Below are 25,983 nucleotides of genomic sequence, written 5' to 3'. Positions count from 1 at the left end.
CAATGGAACAGGATAGAAAGCCCAGAGATAAAACACACACACATATGGTCACCTTATCGTTGATAAAAGAGGCAAGAATATACAATGGATAAAAGACAGCCTCTTCAATAAGTGGTGCTGGGAAAACTGGACAGGTACATGTAAAAGTATGAAATTAGAACACTCCCTAACACCACACACAAAAATAAACTCAAAATGGGTTAAAGACCTACATGTAAGGCCAGACACTATCAAACTCTTAGAGGAAAACATAGGCAGAACACTCTATGACATAAATCACAGCAAGATCCTTTTTGACCCATCTCCTAGAGAAATGGAAATAAAAACAAAAATAAACAAATGGGACCTAATGAAACTTAAAAGCTTTTGCACAGCAAAGGATACCATAAACAAGACCAAAAGACAACCCTCAGAATGGGAGAAAATATTTGCAAACGAAGCAACTGACAAAGGACTAATATCCAAAATTTATAAGCAACTCATGCAGCTCAATAACAAAAAAACAAACAACCCAATCCAAAAATGGGCAGAAGAACTAAATAGACATTTCTCCAAAGAAGATATACAGATCGCCAACAAACACATGAAAGAATGCTCAACATCATTAATCATTAGAGAAATGCAAATCAAAACGACAATGAGATATCATCTCACACCGGTCAGATTGGCCATCATCAAAAACTCTAGAAACAATAAATGCTGGAGAGGGTGTGGAGAAAAGGGAACACACGGGTTCGAGCCCTGGTCTGGGAAGATTCCACATGCCACAGAGCAACTAAGCCCATGCACTACAAGTACTGAGCCTGTGTTCTAGAGTCCAGGAGCCACAACTACTGAGCCCGCATGTCACAACTACTGAAGCCCACGCTCCTAGAGCCTGTGCTCCGCAACAAGAGAAGCCACTGCAATGAGAAGCCTGCGCACCACAACGAAGAGTAGCCCCCACTTGCCGCAACTAGAGAAAGCCCGCGCACAGCAATGAAGACTCAATGCAGCCAAAAATAAATAAATAAATAAATCTATTTAAAAATAAAACCTCCCACCAAAATGGGTATAGAGGGAAAATACTTCAATATATATGACAAACCTACAGCTAACATCATACTCAACAGTGAAAAGCTGAAAGCATTGATTCTAAGATCAGGGACAAGACAAGGCTGCTCATACTCACCACTTTTATTCAACGTAGTATTGGAAGTCCTAGCCACAGCAATCAGACAATAAAAATAAATAAACGGAATCCAAATTGGAAAGGAAGAAGTAAAACTGCCAATATTTGCAGGTGATATGATACTGTACATAGAAAATCCTAAAGATACCACCCAAAAAACTACTAGAACTCATCAATGAATTCTGAAAAGTTGCAGGATACAAAATTAATATATGGAAATATGTTGCATTTCTATACACTAACAACAAACTACCAGAAAGAGAAATTTAAAAAAAAAAATCACATTTACAACTGCATCAAAAAGAATAAAACACCTAGGAATAAATCTACCTAACAGTGTAAAAGGCTTATACTAGTAAAACTGACACTGATGAAATTAATCTAAGGCCACACAAACAGATGGAAAGATATACCATGCTCATGGATTAAAATAATTAATATTGTTAAAATGACCATACTACTCAAGGCATTCTACGGATTCAATGCAATCCCTATCAAAATACCAATGGCATTTTTCACAGAACTAGAACAAATAATTCTAAAATCTGTATGGAAACATAAAAGACCCCAAATAGCCGAAAACAATTTTGAGAAAGAAGAGTAAAGCTGGAGTTATCATGCTATGTGATTTCAAACTATACTACAAAGCTAAAATAATCAAAACAGTATGGTACTGGCACAAAAACAGACACACAGATCAATGGAACAGAATAGAGAGCCCAGTAATTAACCCACACTTGTATGGGCAATGATTCTGTGACAAAGGATACAAGAATATACAATGGGAAAAGACAGTCTCTTCAATAAATGATGTTGGGAAAACTGGACAACTACATGCAAAAAAATCAAACTGGACTGCTTTCTCACACCATGCATAAAAATAAATTAAAATGAACTAAAGACTTAAATGTAAGACCTGAAGTCATGAAACTTCTAGGACAAAATATAGGCAGTATGCTCTTTGACATCAGTCTCAATATTTTCTGAATATGTCTCCTTAGGCAAGGGAAACAAAATAAAAAATAAACAAATGGGACTACATTATATTAAAAAGCTTTTGCACAGTAAAATAAACTATCAACAAAATTAAAAGGCCACCTACTGACTGAGAGAAGACATTTGCAAACAATATTTCCAATAAGTGGTTAATATCCAAAATACACAAAGAACTCATATAAAAAAAACCAAAAAATCCTATTAAAAAATGGGCAGAGGAGTTGAATAGACATTTTTCCAAAGAAGACATACAGATGGCCAGGCAACAGGTACATGAAAAGATACTCAGCATCAGTAATTATCAGGGAAATGCAGATCAAGATGACAATGAGATATCACCTCACACATGTCAGAATGGCTGTTAGCAAAAAGACAACAAATAACAAGTGTTGGCGAGAATGTGGGGAAAAGGGGACACTTGTGCACTTTTACTGGAAATGTAAATTGGTGCAGCCACTATAGAAAAACAGTATGGAGACTCCTCAAAAAATTTAAAATCGAACTGCCATATGATACAGCAATACCACTCCTGGGTATTTGCCTGAAGAAAACAAAAACACTAATTAGAAAAGATTTATGCCCCCCTATGTTCGTTGCACCCTTATTTACAATAGCCAAGATGTGGAAGCAACCTATGTGCCCATCAGTAAATGAATGGATAATGAAGATGTGGTATATATATTATATGGAATACTACTTAGCCATAAGAAGAATTAAATCTTGCCATTTGTGACAACATAGATGGACCTAGAGGGTATTATGCTTAGTGAAATAAGTCAGACAGAGAAAGAAAAATACTGTATGATTTCACTTATATGTGGAATCTAAAAAACAAAACAAATGAACAAATATAAAACAGAAACAGAGTTATAGATAGAACAAACACGTGGTTGCCAGACAGGAAGGAGATGAGGGGAGGAAAGAAATAAGTGAGGGAGATTAAGAGGTACAAACTTCCAGTTGCAAAATAAATGAGTCATGGGTATGAAATATACAGTGTGGGGAATATAGCAATAAGTATGTAATATCTTTATATGGTGACATATCATAACTAGACTTATCATGGTGATCATTTTGAAATGCATAAAAATACCAAATTACTGTTGTGTAATAGAAACCAACATTGTGTTGTAGGTCAATCATACTTTAAAAACAAACAAACAAAGAATCTCATAGAAAAAGAGATTGGATTTATGGTTAATAGAGGTGGGGAATGGGTGAGGGGGAATTGGATGAGGGCAGTTACACGGTAAAACCTTCCAGTTATAAGATAATTAAGTACTAGGGATGTAAGGATAAAACATGATAACTGTGATGAACATCGCTGTATGCCATATATGAAAGTTGTTAAGAGAGTAAATTCTAAGAGTTCTTATTACAAGAAAAAAAATATTTTTTTCTTTGTTTGATTTTGCATCTATATGAGACAATGGATGTTCACTGAACTTATTCTGGTAATCATTTCATGATGTATGTAAGTAAAAAAATTATACTGTACACCTTAAACTTATAAAGTGCTGTGTCAATTATATCTCAATAAAACTGAAAGAAAAACAAAAAAATTTGTCAAGTAGACAACATGATTCTAATTCTACAGATGATGAAAACAAGGCTAAGTGAGTTTAATTAACCTGCCAAGTTACCAAAACTATAAGTACTGGAACTGTAATTCAAATCTTGGTCCAGTTGATACTAAAATCCATGTTCTCATTAAAACATGGCGCCTTTCAAAAAACAAGAAACATGAAGGAATAAGCCTCTAAAGAAAATATTACTGAATAATTTCATGTTTCAGAATGTTTGTAAAATTCTGTTTGATAGTATAAATGAATACGATGTCTACACATAACTTTTCAATTTTAAGTCCTTAAGATATATATTAACCTGTGTGGCCTCTTATTCTCTCCAGCACAATATCGATTAAAATTGAAAAGAACTGAATGGATTTAGAAGTTAGAGTCTTCAAATGACTTATTGATTGTTTAGTTTGCATTACCTTAGGCAATCTGGGCTTGGGTTCAGAATTATTTGGGGGGACAAAGTCTTTAATGAGGCGAGATCGGTCATAATTAGCATGTTCTGATTCATCCGTGTAATCCTTATCTTTTCCTAGGGCTAGAAAAGAGAAAGAGAAAATTACATCCATTTTTATCCTTCTTCCTTTTCTCTCTCTTTAAATATACTAAGCTCTCTTTTTTCATGTTTTCCCAAGGTAACCAGGTATAACCAGGTATAATTTTCATATGACCCATGCATCTAATAAATAAGCAAAAAAAGGTAGTAACACGGAATCTTGCCTGTTATTGGATTAATGTCAACACTCCAGTAACTTGCAAAAAAATTAAATGCATGTCTGTTATTTAATGTACTTAAACATTCTGAAAACAAAATTAAAGTCATGCAAATGCCATTGGACACATCATTTGTTTTGAACTTGAAGATCGAGATATTTGAAAGAATTCAATCGAATTTTGCTTTCTTTAAAGCAAATTTTAAGCATTTATTTGCTTAATTAAAAAAAACTATTGATTTTGGTCATTTATTTTTTAAAAATTTGCAGTTTTATAAATGTGAATTTGAAGAGAGTAAGAAGTCTGAGAAATCATAGAAGAAAAGCTAACAAACTTTACAAGAAAGATTTAAAAAATATTAGGAGATTGAAATGAAACCACAACAGCAAAAAAGGAGGAAGAACATTGAAATATGGCAATTACCACTGGAATAATCAGAAGGGGTAAACCACAAACATAAATCACAAGTAAGAACTTATATGAATAATGAGCAAGCTATAATCAATGTAAAAGAGTATGAAATAGGAAATATCCATGGTGGTTGGGATTTGTGTTCCAGGTGATACAAGTATCTCTTCAAATTCAAAAAGATTCCTAAATATTTAGTCTTTTCAAATAAATTGAAATGTTTTGGAATTATTTTATTCAATGTGTTGATACTTATCAACAATGAATTTTGACATAGACAACTATATATAGTGTTTTCAAGAGTTCAGTTGTGTGACTTAGCATTGTAACAAAATAAAATAATTTTGTTTACACTACATGCATTAGTTTCTTTTATTAGAAATGCTTAAAATCTGCTATAACATATGGAATGTGATGTACAGCTAGCAGTATCAGGTTATTAGCAGTGGTATGAACTAAGAATGAACAGATCACAGTACATCTTAGGATGTAATTAATTACCAATTATGTTAAAATGTTCTAGGCATTGGAGTTATACCTACAGCTATTAATAATAGCTATCACTGGGCTTCCCTGGTGGTGCAGTGGTTGAGAATATGTCTACTAATGCAGGGGACACGGGTTCGAGCCCTGGTCTGGGAGGATCCCACATGCCGCGGAGCAACGAGGCCTGTAAGCCACAACTACTGAGCCTGCGCGTCTGGAGCCTGTGTTCCACAACAAGAGAGGTTGCGATAGTGAGAGGCCCGTGCACAGCGATGAAGAGTGGTCCCCGCTTGTCACAACTAGAGAAAGCTCTCGCACAGAAACGAAGACCCAACACAGCAAAAATCAATGAATTAATTAATAAACTCCTACCCCCAACATCTTCTTTAAAAAACAAAAAATAATAATAGCTATCACTGATTGATGGTTAACATTTGCTGAGCACATACTAAGAGCCAGAAACGTTACATATATAATTTCCTTTAATCCTTATAACAACTCTAAGCAGTGTGTATGATTTTTACCTACACTTAATAATAAATAAACTAAGGCATATGGAAATTAAGTAGCATGGCAAAATCACTAAACCAGTAGGGGGTGCATCAAAAACATCCAGACTGATGTTTGTGAATATATCAATACTATAAACATCCAAAGCTGATGTTTGTGAATATATCAATACTATAATGTTTCCCTAGATTTAGGAAAATTACATTTCATTTATTTAACAATTATTTATTAAACACCTATGATACGCCAGATATTCTTTTAGGACATATAGCAGGAAACAGAACCCTGCCTTCAAGTAAGAGAAGAAAAAACAATAAGCAACAACAAAAAATACGTAAAATATTAGGTATGCTTTGTGGTCAGTGCATTGGAGAAAAATACAGTAAGGAGGCAAGATACAGGTGTACAAGGTGGAGAGAACAGATGTTATTTTAGTACAGAGGATTGTAGTAACATTTGAGCAAAGACCCGATGAGGTGAGGCAGTAAGTCACACAGGTAAAGTGGAGGAAGAATGGTCTAGATGGAGAAAGTTAAAAGTGTAAACAGCAATAGGTAAACGGCATATGCTATTGAGGGGAGTGCACTGGCCTGTGGGTCACAAGACCATCATTTCTCATCCTAAATCTGCCATGTCCTAACCAAGTAATTTCCTTTCCCTGAGAGTCTATTTCTTCATCTGTAAAACAGAGATTTTTGAAGTTCTCAGAGTCCTCAAACTCTAAAAGTTATTTGATTACTAATTTAATGTTTATAAGAGATAAAATTCCATTTATGTTAATTAATCCATTTCATTTCCCATGGAACACAGTAAATAAAATGTATAGAAGTTTTTCACTCATTTAAATCTTATTCCACTCACAATTTAATTTTTATGCAGAGGTTTTTAAGTTTTGTTTAGTTTGACTTTCTTTCTTTTCTTTGTCTTTAATTCTTACGACACAGACATTCCTGGAATAAGAACATACCTACATCATTATCTTGCTGGAGGAAAGCTCAGTTTTAAAAGACGTGCCAAATGCTACAAACTTCACAAAAACTTTTCAAATCTTCTTCTGTTCCTTCTTGCCCCAAGGCACCAACTAGAACTGCTCATTTTTCTCTTCCAAATTGCATCATATTTTTCCCTTTTCCCCCTCTTCTCTTTTCTTTTCCCTCCCTTCCTCCCTTGTCCTCTCTCTTTTCCTTCCTTGCTTTTTTTCTTTTTATGGCTCCTTTTATTTTTCTGAATTTAGAAAAAATTCTCCTAGGGCCATGTTCTCTTAATTATTTGTTTTTTTAATTTACCACAGAGTCCAGTACAGCTTGATCATTAGGAGATGAGTTAATTAAAAGAAGAAGAAGAAAAAAAATGTACTTATTTTGGAAAATCTTGATCCTAAATGATATAATTTTAAATTTCCTTTTATTGTTAGGAATGTAGATATGTTCCCCTGCATCGGCAGGTGGACTCTTAACCACTGCGCCACCAGGGAAGCCTTGTTTATCTTTCTTATTGTCATTTTCCTTGACATTACACAAAAGGATTCTTCTGTTATATAACAATAGCTTTCTTTCTTTTTTTTTTTTTACTACTATCAAGATTGCAAACTCCTGTCCTCATAATGTAAATGGTACCACTGTCTTTCACAATGTTCATACAATGCTCCTCAGCTTAGAAACTAGAAATCTCTATCCTTAGTGACTAGTATGTATTATTCCTGAATATAAAAAGGTCTTAAAGTTGTTTGTGTTCTTTTTTAAAATACTTGATATTTTTCTCACACTAACTTTATACACAGTATTACTTACAGCTAATGTTTTTTTTAACATGGATAGCTAATAATTACTTAATGTATCAGGTATCCCTAATTCATTAAATTAATATATTGAGTTCTGCCGTGCAGTGTACCAGAGACTATTCCAGGTTGAGGATACAGTAGGAACCACAATGAACAAAAATCTTTACCCTCATGAAGTCGACAGTGATGAAATTAAGGAAAGAACAAATATACCACTTACATATTAGAAGGTCATGTCGTCAATAAAGAAATATAAAGAATGGCAGGGAGATAAAGAGTATGGGAAGGGCAGAAATTTGCAATTTTAAATAAAATTGTTTAAGAATGGCTTCCCTGAGGTAAAATTGGAGCAAAAATGCCAATTGGTAATATCATCACAGGCAAAGGGTACAACAAATGCAAAGGCCCTGAGGTGGGAGCTTGCTTTCCTTGTCTGTTCACAGACAAGGAGATCAGTGTGGCAGTGAGGAGTGAGCAAGGGTGAGAGTGGCAGAATATCCTGTAGAGTGGTAATGGAGGAAGTGGGAGCACATCAGGATCGGGGCCATTAGAAAGATTTTGGTTTTCATCCTGAGTTAAACAGAGTGCCACTGGATGAATCTGACCAGAGGATGACATCATCCCTCTTAGATTTTAACAAAATTACTCTGATTGCTGAGATGAAGATAGGTTGAAGGGGCCAACGGCAAAGGCAAAGAGACTAGTCAGGAGCTATTGTAACAATCAGGGAGAGAGGATGTGGTTTGCATCAGGATGGTAGCAAGACTGAGAAATGATCAGATTGAGAATATATTTTTAAAAAAGGGAAAACTAACAGAATTCTATTGGTCATGGTGTATGAAAGAGAGACTTCAACAATAATCCTAATGTTTTTGGCTTGAGCAATGGGAAGGGTGCCATTTTTCACATAATATTTTACTAAATCCTTTAAAGGTATTGTTACCAGCCTCCATTAGCATGAGGAAATTTAGGCAGTTACCTAGGATATCTCATTTAGTGTATAGCAGAATTAGAGTCCAGGAAATCTGGCTCTAAACCTTACATTCCCAGCTACTATGTAACATTGCTTCTTGTAGTTTTGGAGAGATGATGATTTTGGAAACTTTGAGGCAACAAAATATTTACAAATGAAAAAAAAAGTGGGTTATTAAAAAATGCAATATACTTGTTGAATGAAAAATGGGTGAAATTTCTAGATTATAGAAATAGCTCTCTATCTTCCTGAAGTTGACAATGATGTATACATAAATACTAATATCCCAATAGATAATGATAAAGACTATCAAAAGACAAGTAATAAAAAGTGAGACAAATTTAGTAAAAACATTTATTTTTATGTGGTTTAATATTCTCTGTGACCAATAATTTAAATAAAAATGGTACTCTTTTATGCTAGTACATAAATATTCTTTTGCATCTTTTGTTTTTAATTAAAATACCCATTGCTGGAAAGATGCTACGGAAACTGGTATCATAATTTATTTTCTGTACCAACGTAAGTTAGTAAAACCTTTGGAACAAAATGTGTCAATATGTTTTAACAGAATGACTGGAGAGTAATCCTAAAGTTATAATCTAAAAGAAAGAAAACCTATGTTCACAAGCATGTTCACCAATCCTATGGATACTCTACTACAGAGACCACTGCCATCTTAATAAACAGCAACTCAATTCTTCCATTTACATAGGTCAAAATCCTGACTCCTCATTTTCTCTTATCCCCATGTCTGATCCTTAAGTAAATTCTGTTGACTTAGCACAAAGCATCATTTTTCTGCTTTGCTTTACTCTTTAGCATATATCACTACCTAACATGCCGTATGTTTTCACTTACTTATCTTCATTTATTATGTTTCCTTCAGCAAGGTATTTGGGTGCCGGGTTTCACTTTGTTCACTTTTGTTGTCTTTTTGTTCACTGCTTCATCCCTAACATCTAGAACAACTAAGGACACTTAGTTGCCATTCAATATATATTTGTTGAATAACTAAATGGATTTAAATGCTCAGCAAATCTTACCTGAACTATCTTCAAATTATATCTAGAAACTGATCATTTGTCAATACTTGATAACAGTTTCTTAATCCAAGCCATCACTATCTCTTGAGTAGAAGTCTATAAGGGTCTTCCTAACTGATCTGTTCCTATCTTTTGCCCCTATTACATGGCAGCCAGAGTAGCCCTTTTAAAACCTAAGTTAAATCACGTTAACCTTTACTCAAAACCATCCAATAATTTTGTAGCTCTAAGTAAAAGTCATAGTCCATAATATGACACACCGTGTATGCGCCATCTGTCTCCTTACTACCACTTCTCATCCCTGTCCTACAACCCTACCCTCACTTCCTCCAATCCAGCTGCACTGGGTTCCTTGATGTTAAGTATACTCTCACCACAGGCCTTTGCACTTGCTCCTCTCTCTGTCAAGAATGCTCAATCCCTTTTCCAGTCAGAGTTCTGCTCATGTCACATCAGAGAATCTCTCCTTGACCACTGTTTCTAAAATAGAAACTTCTATAGTTCTCTGTCTTCTCATAAGGCTTTATTACTTTTATCAGCACCTGATATAAAATAATACACACATATGCAAAACATACGTGCTACATATGTACATATATATCAGCAACTGACATTGTTATAACATAGCTATATAACATATATATGCTATATGTTTATGCTATATATACACATGTATATATACACGTGCATATGTATGTATGTATATATATACAAGTGAACATATACATGTTCTACATGCATATATTTGTGCTTGTACCTATATGAGAGACAAAGAAAAAAATAGAGAGAGAGCACTGATAGACGGTTATCTATCTCTTCTCACTGTAAGGGCCATTGGTGAGGTGACTGTTTTGTTCACTGCTACATACCCATTATTTAGCTCATTGTTTAGCATTTTGTAAGCACTTAGTGCCTGTTGAATAAATTGATGAATAGATGGTACACTCATACGTGGAACAATTTTCCATCTGTTAAATTGCTAATTTTACAGACTGACAACATATAGAAATGCTTAATGTATACTATTAAGTTAAAAGGCTACTTTTCTTCTATTTTGATATATTTTATTTCAAATATGCTTTCCCTTCTGAATGCAACTTTGTAAAACTATGTAAACTTAAGGACAAAGAGTTAAAACTACAGTATGAAAAGAATGTGAAACATTCTCTTATTTTGGCAGAGGAATAGTAGTTTTCCCCTCCCCCTAGACCTTTTTCTGTTATTCTTGCCAGAATTTTATGTGTATTATAAATAGTAGAACTTTAAAAAATTGCAGTTGGTATTAAGATCTGAGAGTGACAGTGAAGAGGACCACACTGCATTTTGATTAATAAAGCTAATCCTTCTTCCATTAGAAGGATTATCTGAAATATAAACAAAACCTACCAGTGTGTTTTGGTTCTGATCAAGAACATAGATTTTATTTGTATGAAATTTGCCCCATGTGGTAAAAATAAATTTCAAACAAACTGAGTAATTTCAACAATAACACTAAATTACAATACCAAATATGTATCATATTTCATTATCCTAAGATGCTTTTCCCCCACATTTTAGCATTTCTGAAATCAGGATGGGGTCAACATTCCATGTATTTATTTAACATAGGAGCAACCCATTTTTCCTAAAAATGCTTATTAATTTGATGATGCTTTTCACAACTGATAGTGTCTTAAATCCAGGAAGTTTGATAATTAAAAAAAACAGACATTCAAAAAACAAAGACATCTAACAACTTTCTGGTACAGTAGAAAACAGATAATTTTGATTATGACAAATGCAACTATTGTTGCTCTCCAGTAGGAAGACATACACCCTTGAAAAAATAAATTGTATTTCATCAAAATTAAAAATGTGTACTTTAAAGACTATTATCAAGAAAGAGAGACAAACTACAGAATATGAGAAAAAGTTTGCAAATCATATATCTGATAAGGGACTTGTATATGTATATATAACTCTTACAACTCAATAATAGACAAACAACCCAGTTTAAAAATGGGCAAAAGATCTGGATAGACATTTCTCTGAAAAAGATATACAAGTGGCAAAAAAACAAATAAACAAAAGTAACCAAACACACGAAAAGATGCTCAATATTACTAGCTCTCAGGGAAATGCAAATCAAACCCACAATGAGACCAATTCAAACTCACTAGGATGGGTATAATCAAAATGAAAGACCATAACAAGTGTTGGTGAGAACGTTGAGAAATTGAACCTTCATACACTGCTGGTGGGAATGAAAAATGGTGCAGCTGCTGTGGAAAAAAGTCTGGCAGTTCTTCAAAACTTTTAACATAGAGTTACCATATGATATAGGTATAACACTCAAGAGAAATGAAAACATAATTTCACAAAAAACGTGTACACAAATGCTCATAGAAGCATTATTCATAATAGCCAAAAAGTGGAAACTAAAATCAAAATGTCCATCATCGATGAATAAATAAATAAAATACAGTTTATCCATACCATGGAATATTATTCAGCAATAGAAAGGACTGAAGTACTGATTAATGCAAAAACATGGATGAACCCTGGAAACATTATGCCAGGTGAAAAAAGCCAGTCACAGAGGATCAAATATTGTATGATTCCATTTTTTAATGAACTTTTCAGAATAATCTATAGAGACAGAAAGTAAATTGTTATTACCTACAGCTTGGGGCATTGGGCTGGCAATAACAGTTGACTGCTAATAGGTGTGGGATTTCTTTTTGAGGTGACTGGAATGATCTAAATTGACTGTAGTGATGGGTGCATACCTTTGAGAATATGCTAAAAACCACTGAATTTTCACCCACTACTTTGAGTGGATGAATTGTATGGTTAAGGTGAATTGTATCTCAATAAAGCCATTATATTAAACAAGCAAACAAAAAAAACAACCAAGAAACCAAGATTCTCAAAACTTAAGAAAATCATTTAGTATCTTGAAACAAGGAGCCTAATGTAGTGGAAAGAGAAAAATATTGGTTCCATGAAACCCAAGTTAAAATTCTGGTTATGCCAATTATTAGCTGAGTGGCAGTGGGTCAGTTTCTTAATATGAAAATTTGGGATAATAAATCTTCTCGTTCCAAGGATTAAATGGAATAATCTATGTGACTGTACACATAAGGTTTTGCAGAAATATATATTCCCTTCCTTTGGTCTTTCTTTAAATTCATAATTCTAATGTTTAGAATCCACAAAACAAATTATGTAATTTGGAGCAACCAAAAAAGCCTTATCTTCCCTTTTAAGCCTAAGTGGGTAGGAAACAATGTACTTACCTTGAGTATGCCAATGAACAATTTAAAATTTAATCTAAATATCTCTTTTCCAATCACCAATAATATGATTTATGATAAAAACTTTTGTTGAGTCAAGTGGGAATCCATAAAGTCTTCTGAATTTTGTTTGCAAACCAGCACCAGCTCAAAACTGGAGCGGACTGATCAATACAGCAGGCTACTAAGATTGTAACATAAACTTTAGAGTCATCTCTGGGAGTATAATTTTAATAGCCAAATTATTCCAGCTCAACCATTCTTCTTTATTATAATGCTATTTCATTTCATTACGCTGTTACATTGTATTATAACTGCTTAAGCCTCGAGAAATGGATGATGTAACCCTTGAACAATTTTAAATATGTGTGAGTGATCTTATTAGTTGGTCTCCACTTATTTGCAACTATGTAACCTTCCCATTCATTACTAATGATAACGTGTTTTAGGACTGCCAAAGTAGTTGAGGCTGAAGATTAAAATATAATTAAGTCCAAGATGGCAGCATAGGAAGAACCAGGACTCACCTCTTCCCAGGTACACACCAAATCTACAGTTACATATGTATCATTTTCTTCTGAGAAAGACCTGAAAACTAGATGAACTGCTCCTCCAAGACACAAGATAAAAGACATCAAGACAGGCAGGAGAGAACATATTCGACAGTCTTGCCAAAATTTCACTCCCAGCGCAGTGACAAACAACAGGGAGGGATCTCCCCAGCTTAGCACTTTTCTCAGAGGAGCAAGGGATTTGTGCCCTGCACGAGGCACCCCAGCCCTTCGGATCTGCACCAGAAAGACAAGCCCCCAAAATACCTAGCTAGGAAACAAACAGGAATACATTCAAGGGGCCCAAAGGGCCACAGGGAACTGAGATTCACCTTTTAAAGGGCTTGCATGTGGTCTCATTCACCCCAGGGTCCCTCACAACAGCAGCAGTTTAAAAAGTGCCTAGACTGTATATGAAGGAGATTCACTTGCTAATCTTAAAGCATCTGCTGGAAGGGCAGGAGATAGTTGAAATCTCTCCCCAGAGGTGTTGGTGGACACCATTTTTGTACTCTCTACCTGCCTGCTAGCACAGGCAGGCAAGTCAAAGCCTCCTGCTGCCTTGTTAAGACAGGTGGGCAAGCAGTCACTGTACTGTCTCACTGCCTTGCTGAAACCAAAAAGCTCAGGCAGTTGTGACACTTGCTGTCTGGGACCAGGGAACAAGAGCAGTCACAGCATTCTTCCCTTGTGGTTTGATGATTGTCTTTAGTGTTATGTTTAGATTCCTTTCTCCTTTTCTTTTCTGTATCTACTGTAAGTTTTTGCTTTGTGGTTACCAAGAAGCTCACATATAACATCCTATGCACATAACAGTCTATTTTAAGTTGATAGCAACTTAAATCTGAACATGTTCCAAAGCTCTACAAGGCACTCTCCCACTGTATCACTGAAGCCTGCAAGCAGGCACAGTCAAGGCATTTTCTCTCTTCCTAAAGCCTGCAAGAGTGCCCGGCTTCCTACACTCTAGTTGCCTTAGAAAAGCCAGCAGGCGCCCTGGTGGTATTTATTGATCAGGTGACCCTGGTGGCCAAAAAGGCTGGTTCCTGGTCTCCACTGGACTGTAACAATCAGAGACAATTCTTGGCAGGCAACCACCCTCAGGGCACTGCACAGAGAGCAGACTGAAACACACTCCCATCTTCCTACGAAAAAGCCTATTTATTTATGCTGGAGCTTCAGCCTGAGTGACAGGCTTAAGTTTTCCCACACACCTAGAGGCTATGGAGGTACTTCCAGGGAAGCAAGGAGAAGAGCAGGGAGACAGCAACCTTGTGCAACCCCTTTGCATCAGTACAACTTGATAATAGCTTATACACTTACCTGGAGCTCTGATATTTGTAACTGTCCCCTAAGGCCACCCTCAGATCTCCTGGTCTAAAGACCAGTAGGGTTTAGGATTGCAGCCCCATAGGAACTGTATGTATTTGCATACATTATAAGATGCTGCCTGAGGGCATGGTTTTCAATCAGCCTGAAACTAGGTGCTAAATGAGATTTCTTCCCTTGGAGGAAACATAAAAGTAAAAATCTCACTGGCAAAGGTAAATATATAGAAAAGGTAGCGAATTAATCACTTATAAATCTAGTAAGAAAGTTAAAAGACAAAAGTAGTAAAATTAACTAAAAGTATAAAAATTAGTTAAAAATCCATAAAATGAAAAGATACAAAATGTGACATAAAAAACAAGGTTAGGGGGTAAAAATGTAGAACTTTGGAACATGTTCAAATTTAAGTTGCTAGCAACTTAGACTGCTATGTATCTACTTATAGTAGATACACAAAAGAAAAGGAGAAAGGAATCTAAACATAACACTAAAGAAAATCATCAAACCACAAGGGAAGAGAGAAAGAGTAGAATAAAGAAACAGAGAGGAACTACAAAAACAGTCAGAAAACAATTGACAAAATGGCAAAAAGTATATACGATCAATAATTACTTTAACTTTAAATGTAAATGTACGAAATGCTCCAATCTATAGGCATAGAATGGCTGAATGGATAAAAAACCAGACTCATCTATATGCTGCCTATGAGAGACTCACTTCAGAATGAAGGACATACACAAAATGAAAGTTAAGAGCTGAAAAGAAAAATATTCCATGCAAATGGAAACAAAAAGAAAGCTCATGTAGCTATACTCATATCAGACAAAATAGACTTTAAAACAAAAACTGTAATACAAGACAGAGAAGGGCATTACATAATGATAAAGGGGACAATCCAACAAGAGGATATAACATCTATAAATATATAAGCACTGAACATAGTAGCACCAAAATATATAAAGCAAATATTAAGAAACCTAAATGGAGAAATAATACAATAAAATAATAGTATTGAATTTTAACACTCCACTTGCATCAATGTAGAGATCATTTGGTTAGAAAATCAATAAGAAAACATTGGCTTTAAATGACGTATTAAACTAGGTGGCCTTAATTGATATATGCAAAACATTCCATCCAAAAGCAAAAGAATACACATTCTTCTCAAGCACACACAGAACATTCTCAGTATATATCACATGTTAGGTCACAAAACAAGTCTCCAAATATTTAAGATTATTGAAATCATATCAAGTATCTTTTCTGACCACAACAGCATGAAACTAGAAATCAATTACATGAAGAGAACTAGAAAACCACTAATATGTGGAGATTAAACAATATGCTGCTGAACAACTATAGGGTCATCAAAAAAACTCAAAGGATAAATTAAAAAAATACCTAGAGACAAAATGAGAACATAAATATGACATAAATGAACATAATATGAACATAAATATGAACATTCAAAATCTATGGAATGTAGTAAAAGCATTTCTAAGGGGGAAGTTCATAGCAATGAAAGCCTACCTGAAGAAACATACAAAAAAACAAGAAACTTAAATAAACAACCTAACTTTACACCAAACAAACTAGAAAAAGAAAAACAAACACAACCCAAAGTTAGTAGAGGGAAAGAAATAAGAAAATCAGAGTGGAAATAAATAAAATAGAGACTAAAAGACAATAGAAAAGATCAATGAAAATAAGAGCTGACTCTTTGAAAAGATAAAATTGGCAAACCTTTAGCTAGACTCACCAAGATAAAAAGAGAGGGCTCAAATAAGTAAAAACAGAAATGAAAGAGGAGGAGTTACAACTGATATCACAGAAATACAAAGGCTCATAAGCAACTAATATGAACATTATATGCCAACAAATTGGACAACATGGAGGAAATGGATTAATTCCTAGAAGCATACAGTTTTCCAAGACTGAACCATAAAGAAATAAAAATCTGAATAGGCCAATTTCTACTAAGAAGATTGAATCAGCAATCAAAAATCTCTCAAGAATAACAACAACAAAAAAGTATAGCTCCAGATGGCTTCACTGGTGAATTCTACCAAACATTCAAAGATTTAATATTTATGCTCCTCAAACTCCTCCAAAAGAGGAAGGAATGCTTCCAAACTTATTTTACAAGGACAGCATTACCCTGATACCAAAACCAGAGGACACTACAAAGAAAGAAAATTACAAACCAATATCCCTAATGAAAATAGATGCAAAAATCCTCAACAAAATACTAGAAAACAAAATTCAACAATACATTAAAAGTATAATACACCATGATCAACTGGGATTTATTCCAAAGATGCAAGGATGGTTCAACATTCACAAATCAAACCACATTAACAAAATGAAGGATACAAATCATATAATCATCTCAATAAATTCAGAAAAAGCATATGACAAAATTCAATATTCATTTATGATAAAAAAACTCTCAAAAAAGTGGTTATAGAGAGAATGAACCTCAACGTAATAAAGGACATACATTACAAACCCACAGGTAATATCTCAATGGTGAAAAGTTGAAAACTTTTCCTTTAAAATCAGAAACAAGACAAGGATGCCCACTCTCACCACTTTTACTTAAAATTGTATTGGGAGTTCTAGCCAGAGCAATTAGGCAAGAAAAAGAAATAAAATGAATCCAAATTAGAAAGGAAGAGGTAAAACTGTCATTATTTGCAGATGATATGATATTATATATAGAAAACTCTAAAAACTCTACCAAAAAACTATTAAAACTAATAAATTCAGTAAAATTTCATGATACAAAATCACTATACAAAAATCTGTTGTGTTTCTGTACACTAATAATGAACTATCGGAAAGAGAAATTAAGAAAACAATCCCACTTACAACTGCACCCCAAAGAATAAAGTACCTAGGAATAAATTAAATCAAAAAGATGGAAGACCTGTACTCTGAAAACCACAATACATTAATGAAAACAATTGAATAAGACACAAATAAATGGAAAGGTATTCCATGTTCATGGATTGGAAGAATTAATATTTTTTAAATGTTCATACTACCTAAAGCAATCTACAAATTCAATGCAATCCCTATCAAAATTCCAACAGTATTTTTCACAGAATTAGAACAAATGATTTTCAAATTTGTATGGAACCACAAGAGACTCCAAATAGACTCCAAATAGCCAAAGCAATCTTGAGAAAGAACAAAGCTGAGATACCCTGCTACCTGATTTCAAACTATACAATAAAGCTAGGTAATCAAAACAGTATAGCACTGGTACCAAAAAGACACATAAATCAATGGAACAGAATAGACAGCCCAGAAATTAACCCAATAACATATGGTTAATTACTTTATGACAAAGGAGGACAGCATATACAAATGGGGAAAGGACAGTCTTTTCAATAATGATGTTGGGAAAACTGGACAGCTACACACAAAAGAATGAAATTGTAGCACCATTGTATACCATATATGAAAAACAAAACAGAACAGAACAAAATCCCTCAAAATGGATCAAAGATTTGAATGTTTAAGACCTGAAATCATAAAACTCTTAGAAGAAAACATAGGTAGTAAGCTCTTTGACATCAGTCTTAGCAATGTATTTTTTTGGATATGATTTCAACAGCAAAAAGCAAAAATAAACAAATGGGGCTACATCAAACTTAAAAGCTTCTGCACGGTGAAGGAAATCATCAACAAAAGAAACAGACACCTACTGACTGAGAGAAAATATTTGTAAATCATATATCTAATAAGGGGTTAATATCCAAAAAATATTTAAAAACTCATACAACTCAACATCAAAAACACAAACAACTTGATTAAAAAATGAGCACAGGATATGAATAAACATTTTTTCCAAAGAAAACATACAAATGGCCAACAGGCAAATGAAAAGATGTTCAGTGTCACTATTCATCAGGGAAATGCAATTCAAAACCACAATGACATATCACCTCACACCTGTCAGAATGGCTATTATCAAAAAGACAAGAAGCAAGTTTTGGCAAGAATGCAGAAAAAAGGGAACCCTTGTACACTGTTTCTGGAAATGTACATTGGTGCAACCACTGTGGAAAACGTATGGAGACTCTTCAAAAAATTAAAAATAGAACTCTCATCTTATCCAGCAATTTGCTTTTGGGTATCTGTCCAAAGATAACAAAAACACTAATTCAAAATGATATGCACCCTTATGTTCACTATAGCATTATTTACCATAACCCAGATACAGAAGTAAGCTAAGTGTCCATCAGTGGATGAATGGATAAAGAAGTGGTATATATATGTAATGGAATATTACTCAGCCTTAAGTAAAAGAATGAAATCTTGCCAATTATGACAACATGGATGGAAAACATTGATATTATGCTAAGTGAAATAAGACAAAGACAAATACTACATAATTTACTTATATAATTCCACTTATATGTGGAATCTAAAACACAAAACAAACAAATTAAGCAAAACAAAACCAGATTCATAGATACAGAGAACATATTGGTGGTTGCCAGAGAGGAGGCAAGTTGCTTGGGTGCAAAATGGGTGAAGGGGATCAAGAGGTACAAACTTCCAGATACAAAATAAATAAGTAATGGGCATTTATGGCATGGAGAATATACTCAGTAATAGTGACTATATTTTAACCAACAATCTCTAGTTACATTACAAGAAAAAAATCAAACTGTAATATTGTTATCTCCATTTCACAAATCAGGTAGCTAAGGCAGGTGGTGTGTACCCTTCTGGTTAGTGATAGAGTTAATACCTGAAACTGTATCTTCTGACTGCCAATACATTCCACAATTTTTAAAATGATTACTCCACCAAAGTTTCCTGTTAAAAATAAATCTAATGGTTCATAAGATGGTTTATTCAGTGGTTAGAATATGGTGGTAATGAAGATCCAGACTTATTAATTCTTTGCTGTTCCTTTGTTGCTTGCTTTTCCCTAACACTATCATTGTTCTAAAGTCCTGACACTAGCCAGTCACAGTGAGGGTACGGCTGGAGCTGGACAGGGTCAACCCTCCAACTAAGGAAATTATGCAGATAAACTACCTTCCACTGTGTCTATGTGTTGGTGTTTTTCTACTCACATCTACTTTTCCATACATTCACCCAATCATCATTTATCTACTTATCTATCATTGAGAACATGGTATGTGCTAGGAAATATGAATAAGACAGATATAAATATTAATTATTATCATCTAGTAAGCTGAATATGAACAAAGCCATATCCAAAGTGCTATAATAATAGAAATGAGGAGGAATCTCAATGACTGAGGGTTAGGGAGGACTTCAAAGAAGAGCAATGTTAGAAAGTCATACTCCTACTTCTTAAGAAGAGTGTTGACTATTAGGTCTTTAAATGCTCTTCCAAAAGGTTTGTCAACACAATCTAAATGAAAAAGGGGAACATAATCAGATTCGGTCCTCAGTGAGAAAAATAACAAAGTAATGATTTCTAACAGGTGAGAAAAATCACAGTGAGGAATGACGTCATGGAGAGAAAACTAATGCACACATTTTACAGCAAACTCTCCAAAGATATATGTATCAATATCCTTTTTGCCTTTTATCCATTTTTCTGATACTAAAAATATTCTTGGAGCACCTACTATGTGCCAGATAATGTTCTTTATTCTGTGCTACAGGCATCAAGAAAATTAACAAAGTCTCTGTCTTCTGGAAAAAGAAAGAGAGAAACAAATCACATAATTACAGGTAATACTTCTTAAGTATTAAGAAGAAAAATAAATCAAGATTGGGGCACATAAAGTGAAGCTTGTATGAATCTGGTTTCTTTCAATGGAGGGCCCTGGGATAAGAGCAACAGGGAACAAAACAAGGTTGGATTGGCTGCAGCACTGTAAGGGGAAGGAGGCATTAGGAAATGGCCTAAAGAGGCCAGGCCCAGATATCCCTTAAGGCCTCTGAAGGCCACATTAGGAGGTTCTCATTTTAAATGTAATGGGAGGGGAGATCTTTAAGGTGGCAGAGGAGTAAGATGTGGAGACCAACTTCCTCCCCACAAATATATCAGAAATACATCTACATGTGGAACAACTCCTACAGAACACCTACAGAATGCTGGCAGAAGACCTCAGACTTCCCAAAAGGCAAGAAAATCCCCATGTACCTGGGTAGGGCAAAAGAAAAAAGAAAAAACAGAGACAAAAGAATAGGGACTGGACCTGCACCTCTGGGAGGGAGCTGTGAAGGAGGAAAAGTTTCTACACACTAGGGAGCCCCTTCACTGGTGGGGATGGGGGGTGGGTGGGAAGGAAGCTTCAGAGCCATGAAGGAGAGTGCAGCAGTAGGGGTGCAGAGGGCAAAGTGGAGAGATTTCTGCACTAAGGATTTGTGCTGACCAGCACTCACCAGCCTGAGAGGCTTGTCTGCTCACCTGCCATGGTGGGAGGGGGCCGGAAGTTAAGGCTCAGGCTTCGGAGGTCAGATCCCAGGGAGAGGACTGGGGTTGGCTGTGTGAAGACAGCCTGAAGGGGGCTAGTGTGTCACAGCTAGCTGAGAGGGAGTCCAGGAAAAAGTCTGGATGTTCTAAGAGGCAAGAGACCATTGTGTCGGGGTGCGTGAGGAGAGGGGATTCCTTCCCAGTGTGCCCACAGAAGGCAGAGCACCGCCTAAACGAGCTTCAGAGACGAGAGTGAGCCGTGGCTATCAGCTCAGACCCCAGAGACGGGCATGAACCACTAATGCTGCTGCAGCTGCCACCAAGGATCCTGTGTGCAAGCACAGGTCACTACCCACACCCGCCCTGGGAGCCTGTGCAGCCCGCCACTGCCAGGGTCCCAAGATCCAGGGACAACTTCCCCGGGAGAACATATGGCTCGCCTCAGGCTGTTGCAATGTCACACCAGCAGCCACAGGCTCGCCCTGCATTCTAATTATGAATACCATACCCTTACCTCTCCCCAGCCTGAGGGAGCAAGAGAGCCCTAATCAGCTGCTGCTTTAACCTCCTCCTGTCTGGGTATGGAAGAGGCTCAGGGTGGCCTATATGCAGAGGCGGGCCAAAACAAAGCTGAACCCCAGTACCTGTGTGAACAAAGAAGAGAAAGGGAAATTTCTCTGTGCAGCCTCAGGAGCAACAGATTAAATCCCCAGAGGCAACTTGATAAACCCTGCATCTGAAGAATACCTGAACAGACAATGAATGTTCTCAAAACTGAGGCAGTGGACTTTGGGAGCAAACTTAGACTTGGGATTTGCTTTCCGCGTCTAATTTGTTTCTGGTTTTATGTTTATCATAGTTTAGCTTTTAGTACTTATTATCATTGATGGATTTGTTTATGGGTTTTGTTGCTCTACTCTTTTGCTTTAAATTTTTTTATTTTTATTTTTAATTTAATTTATCTATTTTTATTTTTCATTTTTCTCTTTTTGTGAGTGTGCATGTGTATGCTTCTTTGTGTGATTTTGTCTGTTTAGGTTTGTTTTTACCATTTGTCCTAGGGTTCTATCTCGTCATTTTTTATTTTATTTTTTCTTCCTTTTCTTCTGAGCCGTGTGGCTGGCAGGGTATGGTGTGCCAGCCGGGTGTTATGCCTGAGCTTCTGAGATGGGAGAGTCGAGTCCAGGACATTGGACCACGAGAAACCTCCCAGCTTCATGTAATATCAATCGATGATAGTGCACCCAGAGATCTTCATCTAAACACTAAGACCCACCTCCACCAAATGGCCAGCAAACTCCAGAGCTAGACGCCCCATGCCAAACAACTAGCAAGACAGGAACACAACCCCACCCATTAGCAGAGAGGCTGCCAAAAGTTATACTAAGTTCACAGACATTCCAAAACACACCACTGGATGCAGTCCTGCCCACCAGAAAGACAAGATACAACTCCACCCACCAGAACACAGGAACCAGTCCCCTCCACCAGGAAGCCTACTCAAGCCACTAAACCAACCTCACCCACTGGGGCAGACACCAAAAACAACAGGAACTATGAACATGCAGCCTGCGAAACGAAGACACCAAACACAGTAGTTAAGCAAAATGAGAAGAAAAAGAAATATGCAGCAGAGGAAGGAGCAAGGTAAAAACTCACCAAATGAAACAAATGAAGAGGAAATAGGCAGTCTACCTGAAAAAGAATTCAGAGTAATGATAGCAAAGATGAGCCAAAATCATGGAAATAGAACGGAGAAAATACAAGAAATGTTTAGCAAGGACCTAGAAGAACTAAAGAGCAAACAAACAATGATGAACAACACAATAAATGAAATGAAAAATTCTCTAGAAGGAATCAGTAGCAGAATCAGTTATTCTGCAGAAGAATGGATAAGTGACCTGGAAGATAAAATAGCAGAAATAACTACCACAGAGCAGAAAAAAGGAAAAATAATGAAAAGCATTGAGAACAGTCTCAGAGACTTCTGGGACAACAGCATTAAAGAACCAACATTTGAATTATAGGGGTCCCAGAAGAAGAAGAGAAAAAGAAAGGGACTGAGAGAATATTTGAAGAGATTATAGTTGAAAACTTCCCTAACATGGGAAAGGAAATAGTCATTCAAGTCCAGGAAGCTCAGAGAGTTCCATCCAGGATAAATCCAAGGATAAGCACACCAAGACACATATTAATCAAACTATCAGAAATTAAATTCAAAGAAAAAGTATTAAAAGCCAGAGAAAAGCAACAAATAATATACAAGGGAAACCCCAGAAGGTTAACAGCTGATCTTTCAGCAGAAACTCTGCAAGCCCGAAGGGAGTGGCAGGACATATTTAAAGTGATGAAAGGGAAAAACCTACAACCAAGATTACTCTACTACCACAAAAAAAAAAAAAAAAAAAAAGCAGCAAGGGAAAAACAAAAACTAACATAAAAAGTAATCCCCATAAGGTTAACAGCTGATCTTTCAGCATAAATTCTGCAAGCCAGAAGGGAGTGGCAGGACATATTTAAAGTGATGAAAGGGAAAAACCTACAACCAAGATTACTCTACCCAGCAAGGATCTCATTCAGAATCGACAGAGAAATTAAAACCCTTACAGACAAGCAAAAGTTAAGAGAATTCAGCACCACCAAACCAGTTTTACAACAAATGCTAAAGAAGCTTCTCTAGGCAGGAAACACAAGAAAAGGAAAAGACCTACAATAAAAAATCCAAAACAATTAAGAAAATGGCAATAGGAGCATACATATCGATAATTACTTTAAATGTAAATGGATTAAATGCTCCAACCAAAAGACACAGACTGGCTGAATGGATACAAAAACAAGACCCATATATATGCTGTGTACAAGAGACCCACTTCAGACCTAGGGACACCTACAGACTGAAAGTGAGGGGATGGAAAAAGGTATTCCAAGCAAATGGAAATCAAAAGAAAGCTGTAGAAGCAATACTCATATCAGACAAAATAGACTTTAAAATAAACACTATTACAAGAGACAAAGAAGGACACTACATAATGATCAAGGGATCAATCCAAGAAGAAGATATAACAATTGTAAATATTTATGCACCCAACATAGGAGCACCTCAATACATATGGCAAATGCTAACAGCCATAAAAGGGAAAATCGACAGTAACACAATAATAGTAGGGGACTTTATCACTTTCATCAATGGACAGATCATACAAAATGAAAATAAATAAGGAAACACAAGCTTTAAAAGAGACAACAGGCCAGATAGACTTAATTGATATTTATAGGACATCCCATCCAAAATCAACAGAATACACATTCTTCTCAAGTGCTCAAGGAACATTCTCCAGGATAGATCATATCTTGGGTCACAAATCAAGCCTTGGTAAATTTAGGAAAATTGAAATTGTATCAAGTATCTTTTCTGACCACAATGCTATGAGACTAGATATCATTAGAGGAAAAAAAAAACAGTAAAAAATACAAACACATGGAGGCTAAACAATACGCTACTAAACTACCAAGAGGTCACTGAAGAAATCAATGAGAAAATCAAAAAATACCTAGAAACTAATGACAATGAAAACACGATGACCCAAAACCTATAGAATGTAGGAAAAGCAGTTCTAAGAGTGACATTTATGGCAATACAATCCTACCTCAAGAAACAAGAAAAATCTCAAATAAACTACCTAATCTTACACCTAAAGCCATTAGAGAAAGAAGAATAAAAAACCCCAAAGTTATCAGAAGGAAAGAAAATCTAAACATCAGATCAGAAATAAATGAAAAAGAAATGAAGGAAACCATAGCAAAGATCAATAAAACTAAAGGCTGGTTCTTTGGGAAGATAAACAAAATTGATAAACCATTAGCCAGACTCATTAAGAAAAAAAGGGAGAAGATTCAAATCAACAGAATTAGAAATGAAAAAGAAGTGACAACAAACACTGCAGAAACACAAAGGGCATGAGAGACTACTACAAGCAACTATATGCCTAGAAAAATGGACCACCTGGAAGAAATGGACAAATTCCTAGAAAAGTATAACCTTCCAAGACTGAATCAGGAAGAAATAGAAAATATGAACAGACCAATCACAAGCACTGAAATTGAAACTGACTAAAAATCTTCCAACAAACAAAAGCCAAGGACCAGATGGCTTCACAGATTAATTCTTTCAAACATTTAGAGAAGAGCTAACACCTATCCTTCTCAAACTCTTCCAAAATATAGCAAAGGGAGGAACACTCCCAAACTCATTCTACAAAGCCACCATTGCCCTGATACCAAAACCAAAGATGTCACAAAAAAAGAAAACTACAGGCCAATATCACTGATATACATATATGCAAAAATCCTCAACAAAATACTAGCAAACAGAATCCAACAGCACATTAAAAGCATCATTCAACATATTCAAGTGGGGTTTATCCCAGGAATGCAAGGATTCTTTAATATACACAAATCAATCAATGTGATAAACCATATTAACAAATTAAAGGAGAAAAACCATATGATCATCTCAGTAGAAAAACTTTCAACAAATTTCAGCACCCATTTATGATAAACACCCTCCAGAAAGTAGGCATAGAGGGAACTTAATAAAGGCCATATATGACAAACCCACAGCCAACATCATTCTCAATGGTGAAAAACTGAAGCCATTTCTACTAAGATCAGGAACAAGACATGGTTTCCCACTGTTACCACTATTATTCAACATAGTTTTGGAAGTTTTAGCCACAGCAATCAGAGAAGAAA

General features: G+C 35.6%; 2 protein-coding genes across 2 annotated transcripts in view; one reads left to right on the top strand and one right to left on the bottom strand.

The window, feature by feature from the left end:
- Nucleotides 1–7,127, top strand: part of MUC15 (mucin 15, cell surface associated) — a 108,201-nt gene extending 101,074 nt beyond the window's left edge. Inside the window, 2 exon segments of the mRNA XM_055078650.1 lie at nucleotides 6,807–6,984; nucleotides 6,986–7,127. Coding sequence (XP_054934625.1) covers nucleotides 6,807–6,984; nucleotides 6,986–7,127 — 320 coding nt within the window.
- ANO3 (anoctamin 3) overlaps nucleotides 1–25,983 on the bottom strand; it is a 439,317-nt gene that overhangs the window by 156,720 nt on the left and 256,614 nt on the right. Inside the window, 1 exon segment of the mRNA XM_024119081.1 lies at nucleotides 4,164–4,282. Within this exon segment, the coding sequence (XP_023974849.1) occupies nucleotides 4,164–4,282 (119 nt within the window).

Source organism: Physeter macrocephalus, chromosome 16 (assembly GCF_002837175.3).
Source record: "Physeter macrocephalus isolate SW-GA chromosome 16, ASM283717v5, whole genome shotgun sequence".
Lineage (NCBI taxonomy): Eukaryota > Metazoa > Chordata > Mammalia > Artiodactyla > Physeteridae > Physeter > Physeter macrocephalus.
This window is presented reverse-complemented; position numbering and strand designations above follow the sequence as displayed.